A 17,936-nucleotide genomic window follows, 5' to 3' on the forward strand; every position below is an offset into this window, starting at 1 on the left:
AAAATGATTTATATTATGAAGAAATGAGAAGTGTGTGTAAAGGGATATGCTTTGTTTGTGTATATAATGTATTGTTTGCCTGCAGTAGTATGTTTATAATAATTTTTTTCTTGCGACGAGTCTACCAACCGTTTTCGCTGTTTTTTGTTTTAACGTATTCAAAAATTTTATCACCTGTTAATTCTTCACGGACTTGAATCATATAAACGACACTATTTTTCTCTAATTCATCAACCATCAAAAACGTAATCCTTTTTGGGCCAAGTCTTTCGACGTTTCTACTCTGAACCATAGCACTGACCAGCTGCGTTGTTTTACCACCCTTATGAGATTCCATGGCGATATGCATCTTTTTGGTTGCATACTGTTGTGAAACCTTCATATAAACACTGCCAAAGCTATTCCATTTAGAACTTGCACTTTGAACGTAAAGTTTGCATTTACATTGCATAGCCAATTTAAACGTCTTTGCTAATTCTTCTTGGGATAATGTATTGTCGGCAACTAAAGATGAAGTACGCATTAACACAGGAGGTACACCACGTAAAGTACTATTGGCAGAGATGACTAAGTTCATTTGGATCGATTCTTGATGCATCTGCTCTAGTAGGCTACTAAGCTCATCCGCTTCGGATTTCGATTGACAATGGAAAAGATAATTTTCTAACTCGGACTGATCATTAGTGATATGGAGAGATAAACTCAAGTCCGTATCACTGGTTCGAATAATAAAAGTGTCGGGTAAAATCCATGCGTTGAGATAGAATTGCCCACTATTCTTCAAATGGATTGCAATACAGGATCGGTTGGAAAATGTTTGCCGAACTTCTAAAAGACAATCTTCTTCAACTGCGTACCATGATTCGTCTTTCCAATGAAATACTTTGGTCTCGTTGTTGGTGTACAGGACATTTTTAATCGAATTTGCTTGAGTAAGTATATCAGGCTAAAAACATTATTAATACAATGCTAAAAAAATAATAATAAAATGTTTTAACAACTCACACTATCAGGTGGTGAGCCCAAATCTTCAGAAGATGAAGAAGAAGGGGTGGCATAGCGGTTTACAATTACTGGGGTCATAGAGCCAGGACTAGAAGAACGACTAAGTGGAGGTGTAAGAGCTAAACTAGATTGACTTGAGGAGTTGGCGCTACTTATAAATGACGGGGTTGAATGATTATTTATAAATGACGACCTTGGACCAAAAGGGCTTTGTGGCGGAGGAATGCCTAAATGCTGAGGTTGGACAGGAGGCTCAGCACCATTGGCAGCTGAGAAGCGGCGCAATGATGCACCATAATCGGTCGGAGTTTGTTGATCAAGTGAAACTGTACTCATATTTTGCAGAGATTGTTTACTACGTGGGCTTCTTAAAGACGGCTGATCCCCTTCTGATTCAATGTTTTGTTTCGTACTTATCTTACTTTGACGAAATGATGAACGTGGTGAAGACACAGCTGCTATAACCGAACGCATAAAAGAAGGTTTCTTTGTAGCAAGATTTGGTGAACTAACAGACAAGTTTTGCTGTTGCTGCAAATATGGGCTGTTGGAAGGTAGAGGAGGCTGTTGCTGTTGTTGTTGAAATGAAATAGGTCTACCGTTCATGGATTGATGGGCTGACATAGAACGCACATTTGGAGGACGGGAAGATACTGAATTACGATTAGGGGTAATGACATCAGGTACAAGCATGTTGGAAGGAATAGGGAGTTGCTTCAAAGATATATTGCGAGAAGGAAGTGACTTTGTACCCGAAACAATAGGTGCAGACATCACATTTTTCATTGGCGAGTCAACAGGCAGAGGAACAATTCCTTTTGGAGGCAAAGATTTTTGTCGTTGAGATGCAAAATTAGACGAATCAACTGATTTGGATTTATCTGTATGGTCAACTTTAAAAAGAGTCAATTCGGTGCGATTTTTAATCTATATTAAACTTGTAATCAAAACCAACCTGATGCAGATAACGAATCTTTTCTCTCCTCTTCTTCCCAGCTACTATCGTCTTCTTCAGATTCGTCCGAGGAGCTCACCAAAGGTGAAATTTCACCAGTTTGATCTGTGTAAAAAGTAAAAATATCCTGAGTGCGAATGGACTTTGGAGAATTGCTACTTTTAGATGATTGTCGGCGCAAATCATACTTGGCGACAATATCGTTTAATGGTTCCCATGCCAAGAAAGCCTGGTCTTTGGTACTGCTGTTTGTTTCCAATCCAAGCCACATGTTACGATCTTCCTTTGTGCTAGCTTTCATTGTAAACAATTTTTGCTTTTGAATCCAGAACTGGACATTGTATTCTCCTATGAGTTCACGATCGGTATGAATAGTTCGAATTGAGATATGTTTAGTCGAGACGGGTTTATACAAGAGAGTATACTTTGAATCTGTCTTTTCATTCTCTACCGAACAAAAATAAAGATCGTTCACAGTCAAAATCAAGCGCACACGTTTTGATAATTCATTGCAATTAAATGTGTCACAAAGTAATATTTTTCCCAATGGCTGTAACTTGTAGTTTACTACACGCTCTTGAGTTAATATATCGACTACATTTGAACAATCCACTTGAGTATGAAACGAGTCCAACTTTATTGCTGGCAAAGAATTCTTAATCATGAGGGTGTCGAATAGATGGTTTGCTTGAACTATATACTGTTGATTTATATTTAAGCTTGCCTGTTTAAAATGTTAGAAAAGACAAAGAAAGGATAAAGAATAAATATATAAAAAGAAAAAGATTTTAAAAAGAAAAAAAGAAAGGAGAGAAAGGACAAAGGAGTGTTTATAAACTTACATTAAACAGGGATTTGTAGATATTGAGTTGTTGTAAAGGAGCATAGAGTAATGTCTCCAAAGTGATGGTATCTTGCTCTTGAGAATTGATATCCTGAGTAATGCAGCGTTATTTTGTACTGTTAAAAAAGTTATGTATACTCATGTATAGACTTACATCTAATAGTTGCTGGATCGAAGGGATACAGAGAATGTCTTGACGTTGGTTGACATTATTAATGAAATTTTCAAAATAGCGATTGTAAGGTATTTCTATATCTTCAGTCTTCATTAAAAGGGGTTAACATACGATCATTGGAAATTAGCTTGATAATACAACTAACCAAATGCATAAGAAGATCACCAAGATCATTTTGAGGATTCATATTGATCAATTTCTGCAAACAATCAAACAGTTTAGTGAAACAAAATAAAATAAAATAGTCGATAATTTCCATACTTCATAAAATGACTTGTTAAATTTGATTATATCTTGAATACTCTTTAATAGTTCAGTAAAATCAGGTGCAACAGAATCAAGTTGCTTCATCCAGAGTGGGGATAACTTCTATTTTTAACGCTTAGTACATTGATTACTTCTTCCAATAAAAAGAAACACTTTACCGAATCTATTATATCTAAAATATCAAGATACTTTTTCTCGGCTTGGACTAACAAGTTCAAGGTTTCGGCGCTGCTAGTCATGGTTACAAGTGAATTAAACGAATGTCAAAATGAGGGAATGTAGAATGAAAGGATAGTTTATAAATTATATAGACATATATTTAATAACTAGAAGAGTCTTTTTTTAACAGTAAAAAAAAAAAGGAAAAAGAAAAGGAGGAAGAATAAAAAAAGAGAAAATAGATTCTGCTATTTCAGTATTTGTGTAGCACATTATCGCCCTTGAAAACAATGCGGAGTCGAGGCCTTCCATTACCGGTCTTCCGAATATCTTTTGATATATTGGCTGATAACCAATTCTATTATTACTCTTGTACAATAGAACTGACCACTGAAACTCTCATAGCTGTTAGAATATAGATAATATTTCTAATAAGGAGAGATGCATGAACAAAAAATGAAAAAAAAGGGAAGACGGGTCCTTTAATCGTGATTTGCGCTTGGCAAAACTACGACCAATGTGGTACCACCTATTTTTATGACGATTTCAAGATTGAGTAATAGGTTGTACGAAACATGCTTTCCTTTCGGGTCCACGTAGTAGACAAAAAGAAATGTATATTGCGTAAAAAAGCACGTGGTAATCCAGCCATTTAGTAGTAGTTAAAATAAAAGAGCATATATTACATGCATCATTATGAATGGAAGAACTTTGTAGCGTGGTTGAGCCTACAGCGGTAAAACAAAACAATAAGCGGAAATGCTCTTTCCCCGTTCTAGTACAGTAATAAACAAGGTCCGATTTTATTTATCATATCAGATCGTTTTTTTCTTGACGATCATTCAATTATAGTGCCTGAAATAAATTAGCCTATTATAAGACAGTATTTAGGGGTATAAAAAGACAACAAGGTCATTTTGGTTGTTGTGGAGATAATAATAAATTATGGTTATTCAGGGAGGTTAAGGGGTAAAAGTTAAAGATATACGCTATTTATTGTGTTTTCACAATAGAAAGCAAAATTGTTTTGAGGTACCACAGTGTCAAAATGATTATAACAAAATGTACAGTGTTTGCCAAAATGATGTCGCACTAATAATGACGCACATTTCAGGTAGAAAATGTCGCACTTTTAAAAAAAAAGTGTCGCATTACCATTTATTTATCCTTGTTGGAAGAATTGTAAAAGACCTGGATGGGACATGAAAAAAATGCAGTGGATGACTAGTGCTTTATTGAGTTCATTAAATGTACTTTTCTTCGTTTTGTAATTTTTACATATAGTAAAGTAGCCTTCTGTCAATCTACTGTCATAACATACTTTCTAGTTCATTTGCTTGTGGGTCTTCAGGTATTCGTCTCTAAATTCCCTGTCATACTTCATGCCATCAAGTTCCTCTTTGGGGGTATTGGCGGTAATATATTTACATGCATTTTTTTTCTTTTTCTTTTCTTTTTTTGGCGATTCAACGCTTGGTGGCAAATCCAAGGGAAATTTATTGGCTTACGGGTTGGTAGATAAAGTCCTAATTGGTATCATGTCATAATCATCAGAGTTTTGACACTGACACTTATGCAAGCATGTTTCATTATATAATACACCTGCAATTGCTAAGCTGTCATCCCTTCTTCTGGCTTATTCCCAATTGCTACGACCATAATTATTTTGAATTGCTTTCGAGTCTTTGTAACGACATCCAGCAACCTATCAACGATTGATTGGTGGCAACATATTTGATATGAATTTGATAACTGTCATGTAGGACATGTAATTGTTGCAATGGTTGACATTGTACACAACATGTAAATACAAGGGTGAATTACAAGTATTGTTCAGAATACTTCCCAATTAGACCGAGCGAGTAATTGCTAGCTGTCTTGAATGAGATGTTCCAAGGCTTCTTCAGCATAAAAAGTGGATCCTCCTTATATTTTAACCCGAACAAAGAGCATCTCTGTTTAATCAGTGCATAACCTAAAGCAACCAAAGGTGGAAAAGTCTTGCTATTGATGTCGTCATTTTATTGTCGGTTTCACTATCCGTATTGCCACTGCTAGGATCATCATTATATTTCCTGATGGTTGCAGGGATTATTATAAAATGTTCCTTTGCCAAAAGCGACTCGGAAGTTGTTTCAATTATGAAGCTATATGACTATCTGAAAACAAATTGCAAATTTCTAACCATGTATTCTTATTACAAATCGTTAGGGCTGTCGACTCTATGTTGTTGTATTCGTCACACACGTAGTTGCAATATTTAATTAAACGTTCCATGTATGCCTTATTAACAACGTTCTGAATTTCAATGAGAACAGGTGGCAATTATTCAGTGATAGTCATAGTGGGCACAACCAAGACATCGGCATGTTTTCCGTCCATTCATTTGTCATTTTTAGTAGCATAATTGTTGATAGCAGGCTTGCCTACAAGTATACTACTACCGTTAATGATAAACTCCAAGAGTGATTTATAAGTATAACATACCAATTAAAGTCGATGCCTCTATGTTTATAGCTTGGTGATCTTCAACATGGTCTTTGGTATAAAATCTGTTCACGGCTGATGTTTAGGAGGAACGAAAAATCTAAGAATATTGCAAGGAATTTTGTTTTTCCCATTATCACTATCATATCCGTCATCTTTAAGGCGATGTCATGACGTGCAAACGAAGCCACAAAAAGTCTTTTTACGGGATACCGTTTTGAAATAATTGAAGCACCATTAACTGCAGCGCTGGATGCGTCCTCGTTCGTAAAAACCTATTTATAATTAATTATCAGCAAATGTAGTAATATTAACTCAAAAAATATTTGCGTCTCTAGGAGCTTTTTCTCTCTTATAAAACTCAACATCTTCAGGCTTCACCCATGCGTTCTCCGCAGTGCTGACCACATTAATTCGATCAAGATGACTTGCCTTTGACTTATATTTTATACTAAAGAATCCATCTATAGTAATGAAAATGTGATCTATAGTTTTTATGGAATCCCTCTATAAGCACAAGATGGATATATTTTTGTTTGATATTTTATTTGAAAATACGTAAACGTACACTAGGACATACAGGACAGCACATCGCCTGATCTTTCGACAAAGATCACTTACTGACTACTCCTTCTATCAGCAAAAAAAAAAGCTTATTGTAAATGTAAATAGCCGTGCAAAAGTTGTTTATTGACCAAGGGATCCACTCAAAAAGGTTGGTTAGATAAATTAATATTACGTATAGGACATTAATTACCCCCAGGTTTACCTACAACTTTTTAATACCCTCTGAGTCACTTTTACATAGAAATTATATGGATTACAGCAATTCCAGCTAAAACATGAGTACCCAACCTGGGAGATCACCATCACATAGCAAAGACTAGCCGTAGCCATGTTATTGCAACAATTACAGTGCATCTATTTTATAATGAACAATTTTCGTTAAAACGGACATTTTCAGAACTAAAAGGTCTGTTTTTTACACTGGTGATTTTCATATTTTTTGACAGAGGAATCTAATTTATCTCGGGAAAACGTTTAACCGGGATATATCTGATTAATTTTTATGAATTTTTGCACTGTAAAACACCTCCCGGACATCTTTGGGTCTCGCCACTGTAAATGGCAAATTTTGTTTTGCCATCTGTAAAAAATTTTGTGCGAAAAAAAAAAATCGGGCTCTATTAGTTTATGAAGAACTCTCTAATAAAGAACGTAATAGAGCCAGAATTTTGATACATGTTAAATTCATCGAGGAGATAGCGTTTTTCTTTTTTTTAAAAAATTGGAGCCAAAAATTGTTCATTATAAAATAGATGCACTGTACAATGTAATTTTCATTTTTTTTTAAAAAAAATAAAAAAAAGAAATATGTTTGTCAAGGAAAAGAAAAAGGGAAGAAATAAGTGTGTAAACGAGTCTTATTTATAGACTGATAAACAAGAACTGGTTTATTATTAAGTTGATAAGCAAGAGTTTATGTCAGGATGATTTAATTTTTTCTTCTAATCATCCAATTTGTTTGGAACTTTACTTAAATAGAAACATTTGTACATAGCCCCAGAGACTTGTTAATTATCTATCAGTGTTTCAGTAGCAACATCTACCAATATATAGTGAATTATATTTTATGATAAACAAAAATAGGCCTTCCTACGAAGTTAAGGAAAAGTTAAGATGATATGGCATGTCAATCGACGTAAACATTTTTCTAAGACTTATGTGTAACAAATACGGAGGTCTAGACATTTCCCTCATTGGTTGGCGAAGGCCTCCAGTGTTCGCTAGTAGCGGTTAGCTTTTTCCTTTTTGACTTTCGCAGGTCTGGCCTCAGTGCCAGGTTCAGACGGAGGAATCCGGATTCTTCATCGCTTTTAAGGTGCAGAAACCAGTTCAGTGTTTATGTCACAAGAATGTAAGACGAAGGTCGTATTATTTTCATCGTCTGGGGATCATAACTCGGTACCTGAGCGTTGGCGATTCCGCTCTCTGTAAGTTCGTACTAGTGATTCGCAATCATTTCTCGTTTACGTTCTTCCCATTAATAACATGTGGCAACATTATTTTGTCCCATTCTGAAGTTTTTTAAAATAAATTACCTATTACTGATGCACTTTGCAGCTATTAAATGCAGTGTGTGCGTCTAGGCCTATTTATACAATTTTAAATCTCAGAAGACGACTGAACCGACTGTTTTGAACTGGCAAAAAACTATTATTTGGATACTTCTGATCTCCCTGCGGAGAACAGTTCTAATGTTAATTTTTTTATTGTGGTTCAAATAAAATTAGTGAAATGTACGACATCATTTTGGAAAATACTGTAATAGTTTATCACATATATGGTAATGTGTACAAATTTCTTGCGGCACGATCCAGCTGTATCTTATTTATCATAAAGCCCCAAAAAATAAGCATGGCAACGAAAAGCTTAGCTCCGAACTCGGCACAAGTTAAAATGGAGACCGAAACATTTTTACTGCGTAATTGATTGAATCTTTAAATTTTGAATTACTTGTATCTGACTTACATGTCTTATTTAATCATCTTTTTTTTGGTATCGTAGAGTATGTGAACAACTTAAAAGAAAATTTGTAGAATTCTTTAATTCTGTTTTATGAACCAAATCCCGTGCCTACATCATTTGGAGTAACCAAACAAAAACTCCGTCCTATTTATATCACCCGAAAACTCGTTACAATGTAAATATGCATACAGCTGAAGGACCGTGAAGTAAAATAATTGGAGAATTGCAATATATGGTTCTCCTCGGCAAGAACAACAATCTTCCTCCTAAACAAGTACTGTAAGTCGACTCTGTGTGTAAATTCTTAAAATTGGTTGTATTTTAAAGCGGAATTAGATCGACCTTGATTCTGACATTGTAATATAAACATATAATATATCCACAGCATTTTTATACCAGTGTTCTAAAACGTAATACACTTAATTTTTCGATCTTCTACTGGTATTAAGGGTGTTTCCGATTTAGAAATATCTTCAATAGGAGAAAGTTAGAGAGTCGGTCACTACTGCACCAGGCCATATATGAGGCTTGTGTCTTAGTACCCTCATAAACATGTATTCGGATCTAGTAAAGTTGTTTCTTTTTTGTCTAAAGATATAATGGCACATATATTGGTATATATTGAGCGTGACATATATTTATATATACGTTGAATTTTTTCTAGACAAATAAATTGTACAGATAAAATAGACTAAACCAATGATATAGTTCATAACTTCTTAGAACTTAATTGATAGATCAACGAAGACGCATGTTTTCTTAAATATTATTTACACATCACAACCGCCATTGCAGATAACATTGAATTTGATTTTTTTTATTTCAAAAAGCATAGCTTTTTCAACTTAGGGTACTCATGTAAATAAGAAAAGTCGAAAAAATGTTTTGACCAACGAATTTGACAGACATTGAAAACAAACATAAATAGTTTGACAAGACACAAACAAAAGATTTTTCACGGTGTGTTAATAGGCTTACAAAATATTTCAAAATCCTTTTCTTAAGAATTGTCAATAAAGATACAACCTATAAAGTCGACAAAGAAGCATTGTACTAATGTATTTTATAATTTGGATGTTATCAATACAAATCTTGGATGTGGCTAATGGCGGAGACCGTTCTTTCCTATTAAGGACTTTTTAGAAATAAAGATAAACAAAGCACAAAGAAAGAGATTAAGGACCTAAAATAATATTATCGTAAATCTAATTGACCATACTGTACATGGTTGCTCCGTATACTTGGTACAACCACATTACTGGTCTGACCGTGTAGTAAATAGAAGGTTATATGTCCAATGTCAGTTCTCTAAGTAGTACATAGATCGGTTGTGTCTGTCAATTATGCTTTTCAGCTCAAAGACGTACCAAGTACAGAAATGGTTTTTTTGCTGCATACACCAAATCACTTACCATCATTTGGTCTTGTGTAAAAGTGCAGAGATAGGAGAAATAAAAATAACAAAGTAATTCATATAAGTTACATAATCCCAGGAATCGTATCTTACTAATTTTATTATAAATAAATTATATAGGAGAAATAATTCTATTGTTTTTTTCCATTAATTTTGCACATCCTGTGTTCCAACTAATTCACGGAAATTGACCATATATGGATTTTAAGATTTAAGGATTTTTTTGTTTACCCAATTCCCCTGCATAAACAGCTATTATTATTTTTCCCTGATGCAATCAGAACAATAAGTCCGTGTGAATATATCATACTTTTTTTTGAGGGAAAAACTAAAATGAGCGTGCACTACAGACTCAATGTAAAGTATAACATCAGGTAGGTTATAGTATACTCCTCCCCACTAAATTAATTAAACTCTGCTTAACTTTGAATACACACAAAGATTTCATTATTTTGTGATGTACGATAATGGGCTGCTCCTCCTATTTCCCTTTTTTTTACTATTTTATTGCATATCGTAGATATTGGATGTTGTCTAGATATAATCGTATGCAGCTTGCCACATCATAGCATCATTCAACTTAAAATCACGTTTTATAATCTCATCAGTTGCCAATAAAATACTTGTCCTGGTATTGTCCAACGACATTAAGTGCACAATGAGAAATAAAAAAAAAATGGAATAGGTCAATATACTCGAGGTGCTCTGGTGACACATATGTGTGAAGCGTATCATAAAAATTTAAATTAAATAACTAGTGTATGTAGTATGCCGATTATTAGATCGTTTCTATATCTCTTAGACATCTTCAATCGACGTTCCCTCCCTCCCCCCAAAAAAAACCCTTTACCTAAATAATACTACCGGAAGTCTTAAGTACTAGAAGCAGAAAGTTTATCTTTTTGTGATGAAGTCATATCTACTGATTATTTAGGTTGTCAGACAAAAAAATACGTTCGGACCACATGTTATCCATGAGTTTTTTTTTTAAAAAAAAATCTTGTTTATTTTTGTACTATGTAACAGCAAATGAATCCAATGTAAAAATACCGAAAAAACAAGTTATATGTACAATAAGAAAATAATTATTAACCGTAAATAAAAACAAAGAAAATTATTTATAACAAGCTGCAACAATATTATACAATTAAGTTACGATCAAATAAATTGCTTTGAATTGAGGAGCAGCAAGAAGGACGTGCAATTTAGAGGGACGTGGTTAAAGGGGACGTGATTGATGCCATTCTGATAGTAAATAATATTAGGGATTAAATGCAGGAAGTTTCATTATCACGAATCGCTGATGAAATGCACTAGGTTGCATGAAAACGTGGAATTTATACTAATACCAGGCATACCTTTTATTTATCAAATACTGAATTCAAAGATGTAAAAAAAAAATCCAAACAACAAGAATTACAAAAACAAACCTTGTGTAATTTTAATGTCAAAACAGCTCGGAATGAAAAGTTATTCTGTTACGCATTGTACCACATTTCAAAAGGTACGTGTGTCAATGAGTTAAAAAAAAAAAAGGAGAAATGGGGGGAGGGGAGGCATAAATCCGAGATTGCAAAAAGAAGGCTAGCAGAGAGGATTGATGAAGCTGAATTATTTGTTATACAACAAAGAAGTAATTAAGGGATGTTTAATAAACGAAACCAATTAAGTGGCATAATATAAAAAAAAATACGCCGGCGACCCTAATTTTATAGGAGAAGTGGAGTTCCGTGCTTAAAGTCGATCTTAAACCATTTCTGGGTATGCCTAGCGCTAGAGAAATAAATAAACAAAAATAGTTACAGAGAAGCCGAAGAAAATGGAATAGGGGAGGCCAAAATTTGATTTAAGCTTTTTTCGACGATTTTTATTGGCCCGAAGATCATTGAACTTTGAATAAATAGGACAAACTTTTTTTGTAAGAAAAATAATCATCTCAATTATCAATAGTCTCTGCTTCTATCAAAATGGTTAAATCTAACACTCCCACCGATCAATCTACCATTCCTAGACCTTTAAATTGTTTCTTGATGTACCGTCTTGAAAAGCAAAAAGAAATTGTTGCTAAATGTGCCGGCGCTAATCATCGTGATATTTCCAAAATCATTGCCAAGTGGTGGCAAGAGGCTTCAGAGGAAGAAAAGAAGCCCTTCCGTGAGAGAGCACGCATTGCTAAGATGGAGCATCGCCAGTTGTACCCCGATTACAAGTATACACCAAAGAAGAAAACTACTCCCAAGCGTGTTTATATTCGTAAGAATAAGAAGGAGCAATTTACTTCTCGTGCTAAAGAGAACAACAAGTTTATGGAGCTAATTTATGACGATTGCAACGCACTTGAATTCGCTACTGAAGAAATCGAAAGCACTAGCAGCAAGAGAATCTTCAATAGTGGAAAAGTCACCAAAAAAACTAGCAAGGTCACCAAAAAGAGAGCTGCCAACACTGTTGTAATGCAGGACATTTACGAAAATTTTGAGGACTACAAACCTTTGAACTATCACAATGATTGTCAATATGCCACTTCTGTCTCTTCCCATCAATCCATTCCCGATTTTTTCAATTCTCCCCAAACCACTAGCCCTTCTACTGATTGCTATAGCGATGCTGATGTCCCCACCCCTTGTGTTGAACTGTCACCTTTTGAGGCAACTATGTCTTATTCAATCAACCCATTTGAAAACTTCTCTTCTTACAATGTCCTTGACACACCTTGTATCAACGAATTCAACGCTTATTCGCCTGTGCCTTTCGACACCCAAGTCGACTATTTCCATTTTGATCACTCCATTAGTAACAAGTTTGTTGAAGATTTCAGTTATTCTGAATATCCCGATTTTTGCTCAACCGAACAGTATCAGAGCTCATTCTTGATGATGCAAGTACCTGATCAAATCCAATACATTGATCCTGCCCTCCTCCATATGTAACTTTTTTTTTTATTTCCATACCCTTAATTTATATCCTTATGAAACCGGCCGTTTTTATATACCCTTTTATTACACTTTTAATTTTTTTTATATGATTCACATTTAATTTATTGCACCCTACTATGAGGTTTAGAAACCACTTTTTTTTTTTTTTTTACAACTAGATTATATTTTTATAACAAATTTAATTACAATAAATTAATTCAAATGCTTTCATAGCATTCTATACTATTTACAATTTTCTTTTCTAACAAGTTCACCTCCATTTTATTAAATATTTGTATATCATTTACATTTTTAGACGGCATAAGCTTTCTTACCATGATCCTAAACACAAAAAAAAAGTATTATTAAACAAATACTTAATCTTTCCCGGGAAAACTTACGCTAATGACACAGATATGATCTAAATCACGGAAATACTCGTTATAATCCAAAGCATAACCAACAACGAATTCGTCAGGAATAGAGAAACCAACGTAGTCAGGAGTATAACCATTACTCTTGGGAGTCTTCTTAACTAACAAGCTAGTGACCTTAACAGACTTGGGAGAAAAGTTGTCTAATTTCTTTAATAATTGAACCATGGTAGCACCAGTATCAATGATATCCTCAACAATCAAGAGATTCTACAAAACAAGTCTAAATAACCCTACTCTGAACAATTTTGTAGCACTCACCTTTCCCTCAAATTCAGCACATTCTTCGTCGGTGATGGACATGGTGACACCTTCGGACTGGTCATTCTTGTAAGACTTAACACGAATGAATTCCAAACTTAAAGGAACAGTCTTACCGTCCTTAGTAGTAAGCTTCTTAACGGCGTTTACAAGGTCAGCGAAGTATTGGTGGCCACCCTTCAAGATACAGCAAACAACTAAGGGTCCAGTAGTATCTTCAACAATTAAACGAGCAATTTTGTTGACTCTGTCCATAATAACACCGTGAGGGATAAGGATAGAAGAAACATCCTTCTCGTAATGAGTAGGAATAACGAAGTGATCAAGAGAGTAGTGGTTCTTCTCTGTTGTCACGTCGATCCACTGCTTAGAGTCCATGGGCATTTTAAATATGTGTATATCTCGAAAAGAGGAAGGAAAAAGATTTTTTAATGTTAGTCATTGCACAAATTAAGATCTTCCGCGTGACTGTTGCCGCCTCCAGAGATAAAAACACGCTCTTCGTATTTTTTATTTTCTTTCAAACAATGTCTCATATAAAGCTAATTGACAACAACGTCAAGTTACTGTACGAGTCAACAACTCTGGGTAAAAACGCTGACGATGCAAAAAAGATTGTTGGAGATTTAGGAGCATCTATTATATCGAATGTAACAGATAAAAATATTGGTAAAATTGTATCTTTTATTTATGCAAAAACTCGGACTAACTTTGGTGGCAGACCAAATTTGCACAACTATATTCAATCCTGAGTATGGTATTACTGCGTATTTGAAAGAAAATAGCGGCTCAAAAGACAGCTCTACCTGCTCGGCTGTTGCCGAATTGTTATCATTTTTATCTTCATTTATGACCAAAAGGAGAAAATATACAACATTACAACTTTATGCAGTTGATTTAGTTGTAGGCCTTTTTTTCCTTTATTTTCATTAGGTAATCTGACACTTAATATTTTATAGAAACGATGTAACGCTATATCAAGACCTGGAGTTGGAAGTGCAAACTGTCGCGGAAATGCTATTGAATTGTTGACAACATTGCTAGACCAAAGGAATAAGTTTGACACATCTGAATTTGATATCCCTTCTTTATACCAAAAGTATTTGTCTCTAATATATATCCGCATTTTGGACTAACATATTATTCATAGATATGCTTTTGATTTTACTTTACCAAAGACAAAGGTACCAGGTGGCGTAAGAGGCAAACTCTTTGGCTTACTGGGCACTATATCAAGATACTATTATGGATTAATTGGATCTGATCGAATCATTGAATTAAAGCGATGGTGTTTTGATGTATTGAAAGAACAGTTAAAAGGCGGCCCAAATACTGAGCTTCTTGTTATTTCAGGCGCATTGTATTGCTTATATAATTTGGTTTACTGTGATGATCAAGTCGCTATCAAGCCTTACACAGATGACAGTGCAGCGTTGTTTAAAGTTATTCTCACTGTCCTACAGATGTTCCAAATAACAACAAGATACGATCCCGTAATTGCCGCATTGGCTATATTTAAAGATCATATCAGCATATTTTCAAATTATTTGCCTCTCTATTGGAAAGAACTATTTGATGCATTGAATTACTGGGCCTCACATCACAACCCACAAACTTATAAGCATGGGTTGGGAGCTTTTGAACAGTTCATTAGACAGGTAACCAACATAAAGTTGGTAGATATGTATAAATCCCATTAATAATAGTATACATAGCTTTCGATTGTTCTGTATCATAACTATGAGGGAAGAAATGAAATCAAGATGTTCACGGTAATTATCAGGGACCTTTTGAAATTGAATGCTAACTAACCAGCCCGGTTTACAGTACATAATGGGTAAATTTAATGAAAACCTTAAAACAGCAGATAATTTGGAAAACTTTTATAACGTATCCCTCTCCATCCGCGGTATTGGTTATTTTGCTAAAGTCTGTACGAGATTGTTAAAAGAAGATGAAATAACTGCTCTCCGCAATCATCTTGTCCAAATTAGTGATTGGTTCTATTCAGAGTAATAATTATGTTGACTATTGCAAACAAATTAATGTATTCACCCTCCTCCTCCCTTTTTTTGTAGTACAAATACTTGTCAAAGAGACTATGCTCGCCATCTCCCAGCTTTTATTAAGGCCTACTCATTATTCGCTAAAGAATTCGATGTTATTCCTACTGAATTGATGGATACTCTTCATCGCATGTGTAATATTTACATATCTGGATTTTCTAGTATGTCCGGTTTCCATAGAAGAAATGGTTTGTATAATATCCGTGCATTATTCGGCTTACTTCATACAAAAAGCGAGGGTGTTTTTCGCAATTTTATAAATGATTTTTGTAAGTTGTAATATAGTTTACAAAAAACAATGAACTCATATTATGGTTTAAAGTCGAAAGGGCATTGATATCCACCTGTACGGACATTGAGTCAAACGATGAAGAAAGCAGACCTGCGTATACTGATTTATTGTATTTCTGGAAAACAATATTAAATAACACTCAGGATCCCAACATTCAATCCAACAAGGAAGAAGAAGACAACGAAGAGGATGATGAGAATAATGAGGATCCTGTTTATCGTGAAGCGCCTGTTGCTGAACCAGAGAATCTATGTGATACCCTCTATGACTCGTTCTTATTATCTGTTTTGAAATTGGTGAAGACCTTTAATTTGAAGCTGAAAAATATTGCTCAAGACGATGAAGGAGAAAATCAAAACGTATTTAGCTCAGTTTCAAACACACTTCAACCTGTCAATCAAAAAGATTTTATCCTATTTCAAAACTTGGTTGAGTTTTGGTGCTTACTCTTAACAGAATTGGATAACAAAAGACTCTCTGAATGGGTCTATATTGTGGGTACAAATTTGATTGATCAAAGCGTTTTGAACCCTTTGGTCAGTGGTTTCTATAAAATGATGTCTCAGATTATGATTGTTTGTGAAAAAACCCACTTCTTCTTAGGGTGCAAACAATATTATTCTCAAACCAAAGATCGGATTGATCAAGGAACACTTGTTACGGTAAGTATAACTTTGCTTTTTAAAATCTCCACCACTCATATGAAAACAATAAGCCTAAGGAATATGCCACATTCCTTGTATTTCGAGAATATTTGAAAGAAGTATGGCATAGACTTCAACAATTTACAGATGAGTTGCTAGCTTCCTGTCTTAGACTGATACTAGCATACCCCATCGCTTTTTTTGATCTCCAAGAACTTGTTACTCCTCTGATTAAGTCTCTGAAACTTGGTATCACATACCATCCGTTGGCGACAATCTCCATGGATAGCCTCGATAAACTTTTAGAACCCGCTTCAGGATATGATATCGATTTGGTATTTCTTTCTCAAATTTTGCCTGGTATCAACGAGTATCTATTAGTTGGTGTAGTATCTACAATGGAAGAAGGATCTAATACGAGGAAAAAGATCTATAAAGCACCCACCGCAGCAGAACGCCGCTACAAATCAGTTCATGTCAAGATGACTTCGGATCAAATGGGAGTTACTAAAAGTAATTATTCAAGTCTTCCTGAGTTGCAATTACGTATGATGCAATTTTTAGGGCGACTGGGTGGTAAAAACAAACAACTTCTATTAGATGGTCAACATTCGATTCAAGATAATGGAATGCTTGCTTGGGATCCTGTCAAGCGGTTGAAATTACGTATTCCTTTCAGAAATTCTAAAGTAGACATCTATTTGGATGAATACCTACCCCGTATTTGTGAGCTTGCCGAATCATCGCCTGAAAGACAAGTAAAAGTAGCTGCGTGCGAGCTACTTCACGGATTGACTCTTTTTATGATTGGTAATGCAGCTTTCCAAGCCCAATATACCAAAGAAGCTAGTGAATCCGATTTTCATAAGCTTTATCTGAAGATATTCCCAGTAATGATAAGATTAGCTATTGATCCAGATCAAGTTGCTCGAGACATGTATCGTTTACTTTATTCCCAAATTATTCATTGGCTTACAAACAATGCACAGTCAGAAAATTTAGAGACTATGGCTTTACTTACCACCTGTCTTGAAGCTGCGTGTAACTCAGATGCAGGCCTTCGTGATTATGGTGCTGAATGTATTCAAGAATTTGTAAAATGGTCCATAAAACAAAGCTCAAGATCCACTGATGGAGCAAGAAATATCAAGTCTCTTCTCAAAAGATTATATAACCTTATGACAAGCCCTAGTTCTACAAATCGCTTTGGTGCATCTTTGGTGTTTAATCGAATCTATCGTCTTTTCCGCGAGGAATCAGTATTGGTAAATGAATACACAATTGAAATCCTAGGGCAGTTGTTTGTTAGTTTAAAGATGTCCGAGGCAGACCATCCATCTATCGGAACAAGGGACCAGATTATTGAAGCGATATCTCATATCAAACGTATAATTCGAACCAAAGCATCGGATTTCCTTAAAGAGAACAGTTTAAGAAGGGCTTTTATTGGTGCAGATGAAATCGAAAATTTAACTAGTTTAGTTCAATG

The 17,936-nt window shown here is 34.8% G+C and overlaps 5 protein-coding genes across 5 annotated transcripts; 1 reads left to right on the plus strand and 4 right to left on the minus strand.

Annotated features, from left to right (window-relative positions):
- Positions 1-121: 121 nt before the first annotated feature.
- EV154DRAFT_425433 (uncharacterized protein) lies at positions 122-3,336 on the minus strand (the record flags this gene model as incomplete). Its single annotated transcript, XM_051596244.1, has 7 exons — positions 122-477; positions 553-946; positions 1,006-1,274; positions 1,434-1,575; positions 2,040-2,602; positions 2,955-3,066; positions 3,241-3,336. Coding segments are annotated over 7 exons (1,932 nt in total), but the record flags the coding sequence as incomplete, so codon positions are not given.
- A 2,208-nt stretch (positions 3,337-5,544) lies between these two features.
- On the minus strand, positions 5,545-5,730 carry EV154DRAFT_425463 (uncharacterized protein; the record flags this gene model as incomplete). The annotated part of the gene is made up of 1 exon (XM_051596246.1): positions 5,545-5,730. A coding segment is annotated over one exon (186 nt), but the record flags the coding sequence as incomplete, so codon positions are not given.
- A 203-nt stretch (positions 5,731-5,933) lies between these two features.
- On the minus strand, positions 5,934-6,972 carry EV154DRAFT_553730 (uncharacterized protein; the record flags this gene model as incomplete). The annotated part of the gene is made up of 4 exons (XM_051605144.1): positions 6,666-6,972; positions 6,461-6,598; positions 6,274-6,399; positions 5,934-6,167 (listed from the first exon to the last, which is right to left on the minus strand). The coding sequence occupies exons 2-4, from the start codon at positions 6,482-6,484 to the stop codon at positions 5,934-5,936; spliced, it is 384 nt and encodes a 127-aa protein (XP_051455041.1). The 5' UTR covers positions 6,485-6,598; positions 6,666-6,972.
- Positions 6,973-11,802: 4,830 nt separating this feature from the next.
- On the plus strand, positions 11,803-12,765 carry EV154DRAFT_483968 (uncharacterized protein; the record flags this gene model as incomplete). The annotated part of the gene is made up of 1 exon (XM_051598618.1): positions 11,803-12,765. One exon carries the CDS (start codon positions 11,803-11,805, stop codon positions 12,763-12,765), a length of 963 nt encoding a protein of 320 aa, XP_051455042.1.
- A 165-nt stretch (positions 12,766-12,930) lies between these two features.
- EV154DRAFT_517235 (phosphoribosyltransferase-like protein) lies at positions 12,931-13,848 on the minus strand. Its single transcript, XM_051602482.1, has 3 exons — positions 13,446-13,848; positions 13,152-13,394; positions 12,931-13,092 (listed from the first exon to the last, which is right to left on the minus strand). Exons 1-3 carry the CDS (start codon positions 13,827-13,829, stop codon positions 13,063-13,065), a joined length of 657 nt encoding a protein of 218 aa, XP_051455043.1. The 5' UTR covers positions 13,830-13,848; the 3' UTR covers positions 12,931-13,062.
- Between the last annotated feature and the right edge of the window lie 4,088 nt (positions 13,849-17,936).

This window comes from Mucor mucedo (assembly GCF_025094135.1).
Source record: "Mucor mucedo strain NRRL 3635 chromosome Unknown EV154scaffold_83, whole genome shotgun sequence".
Lineage (NCBI taxonomy): Eukaryota > Fungi > Mucoromycota > Mucoromycetes > Mucorales > Mucoraceae > Mucor > Mucor mucedo.

Excerpts from the sequence above, each read along its gene's own strand:
- EV154DRAFT_517235 (XM_051602482.1), bottom strand. The coding sequence starts at position 13,829 with ATGCCCATGGACTCTAAGCAGTGGATCGACGTGACAACAGAGAAGAAC. Across the intron at positions 13,395-13,445 it reads GTGCTGAATTTGAGGGAAAG|AATCTCTTGATTGTTGAGGA; the intron begins GTGAGTGCTACA and ends CTTGTTTTGTAG. Across the intron at positions 13,093-13,151 it reads ATCATATCTGTGTCATTAGC|GATCATGGTAAGAAAGCTTA; the intron begins GTAAGTTTTCCC and ends TTTTGTGTTTAG.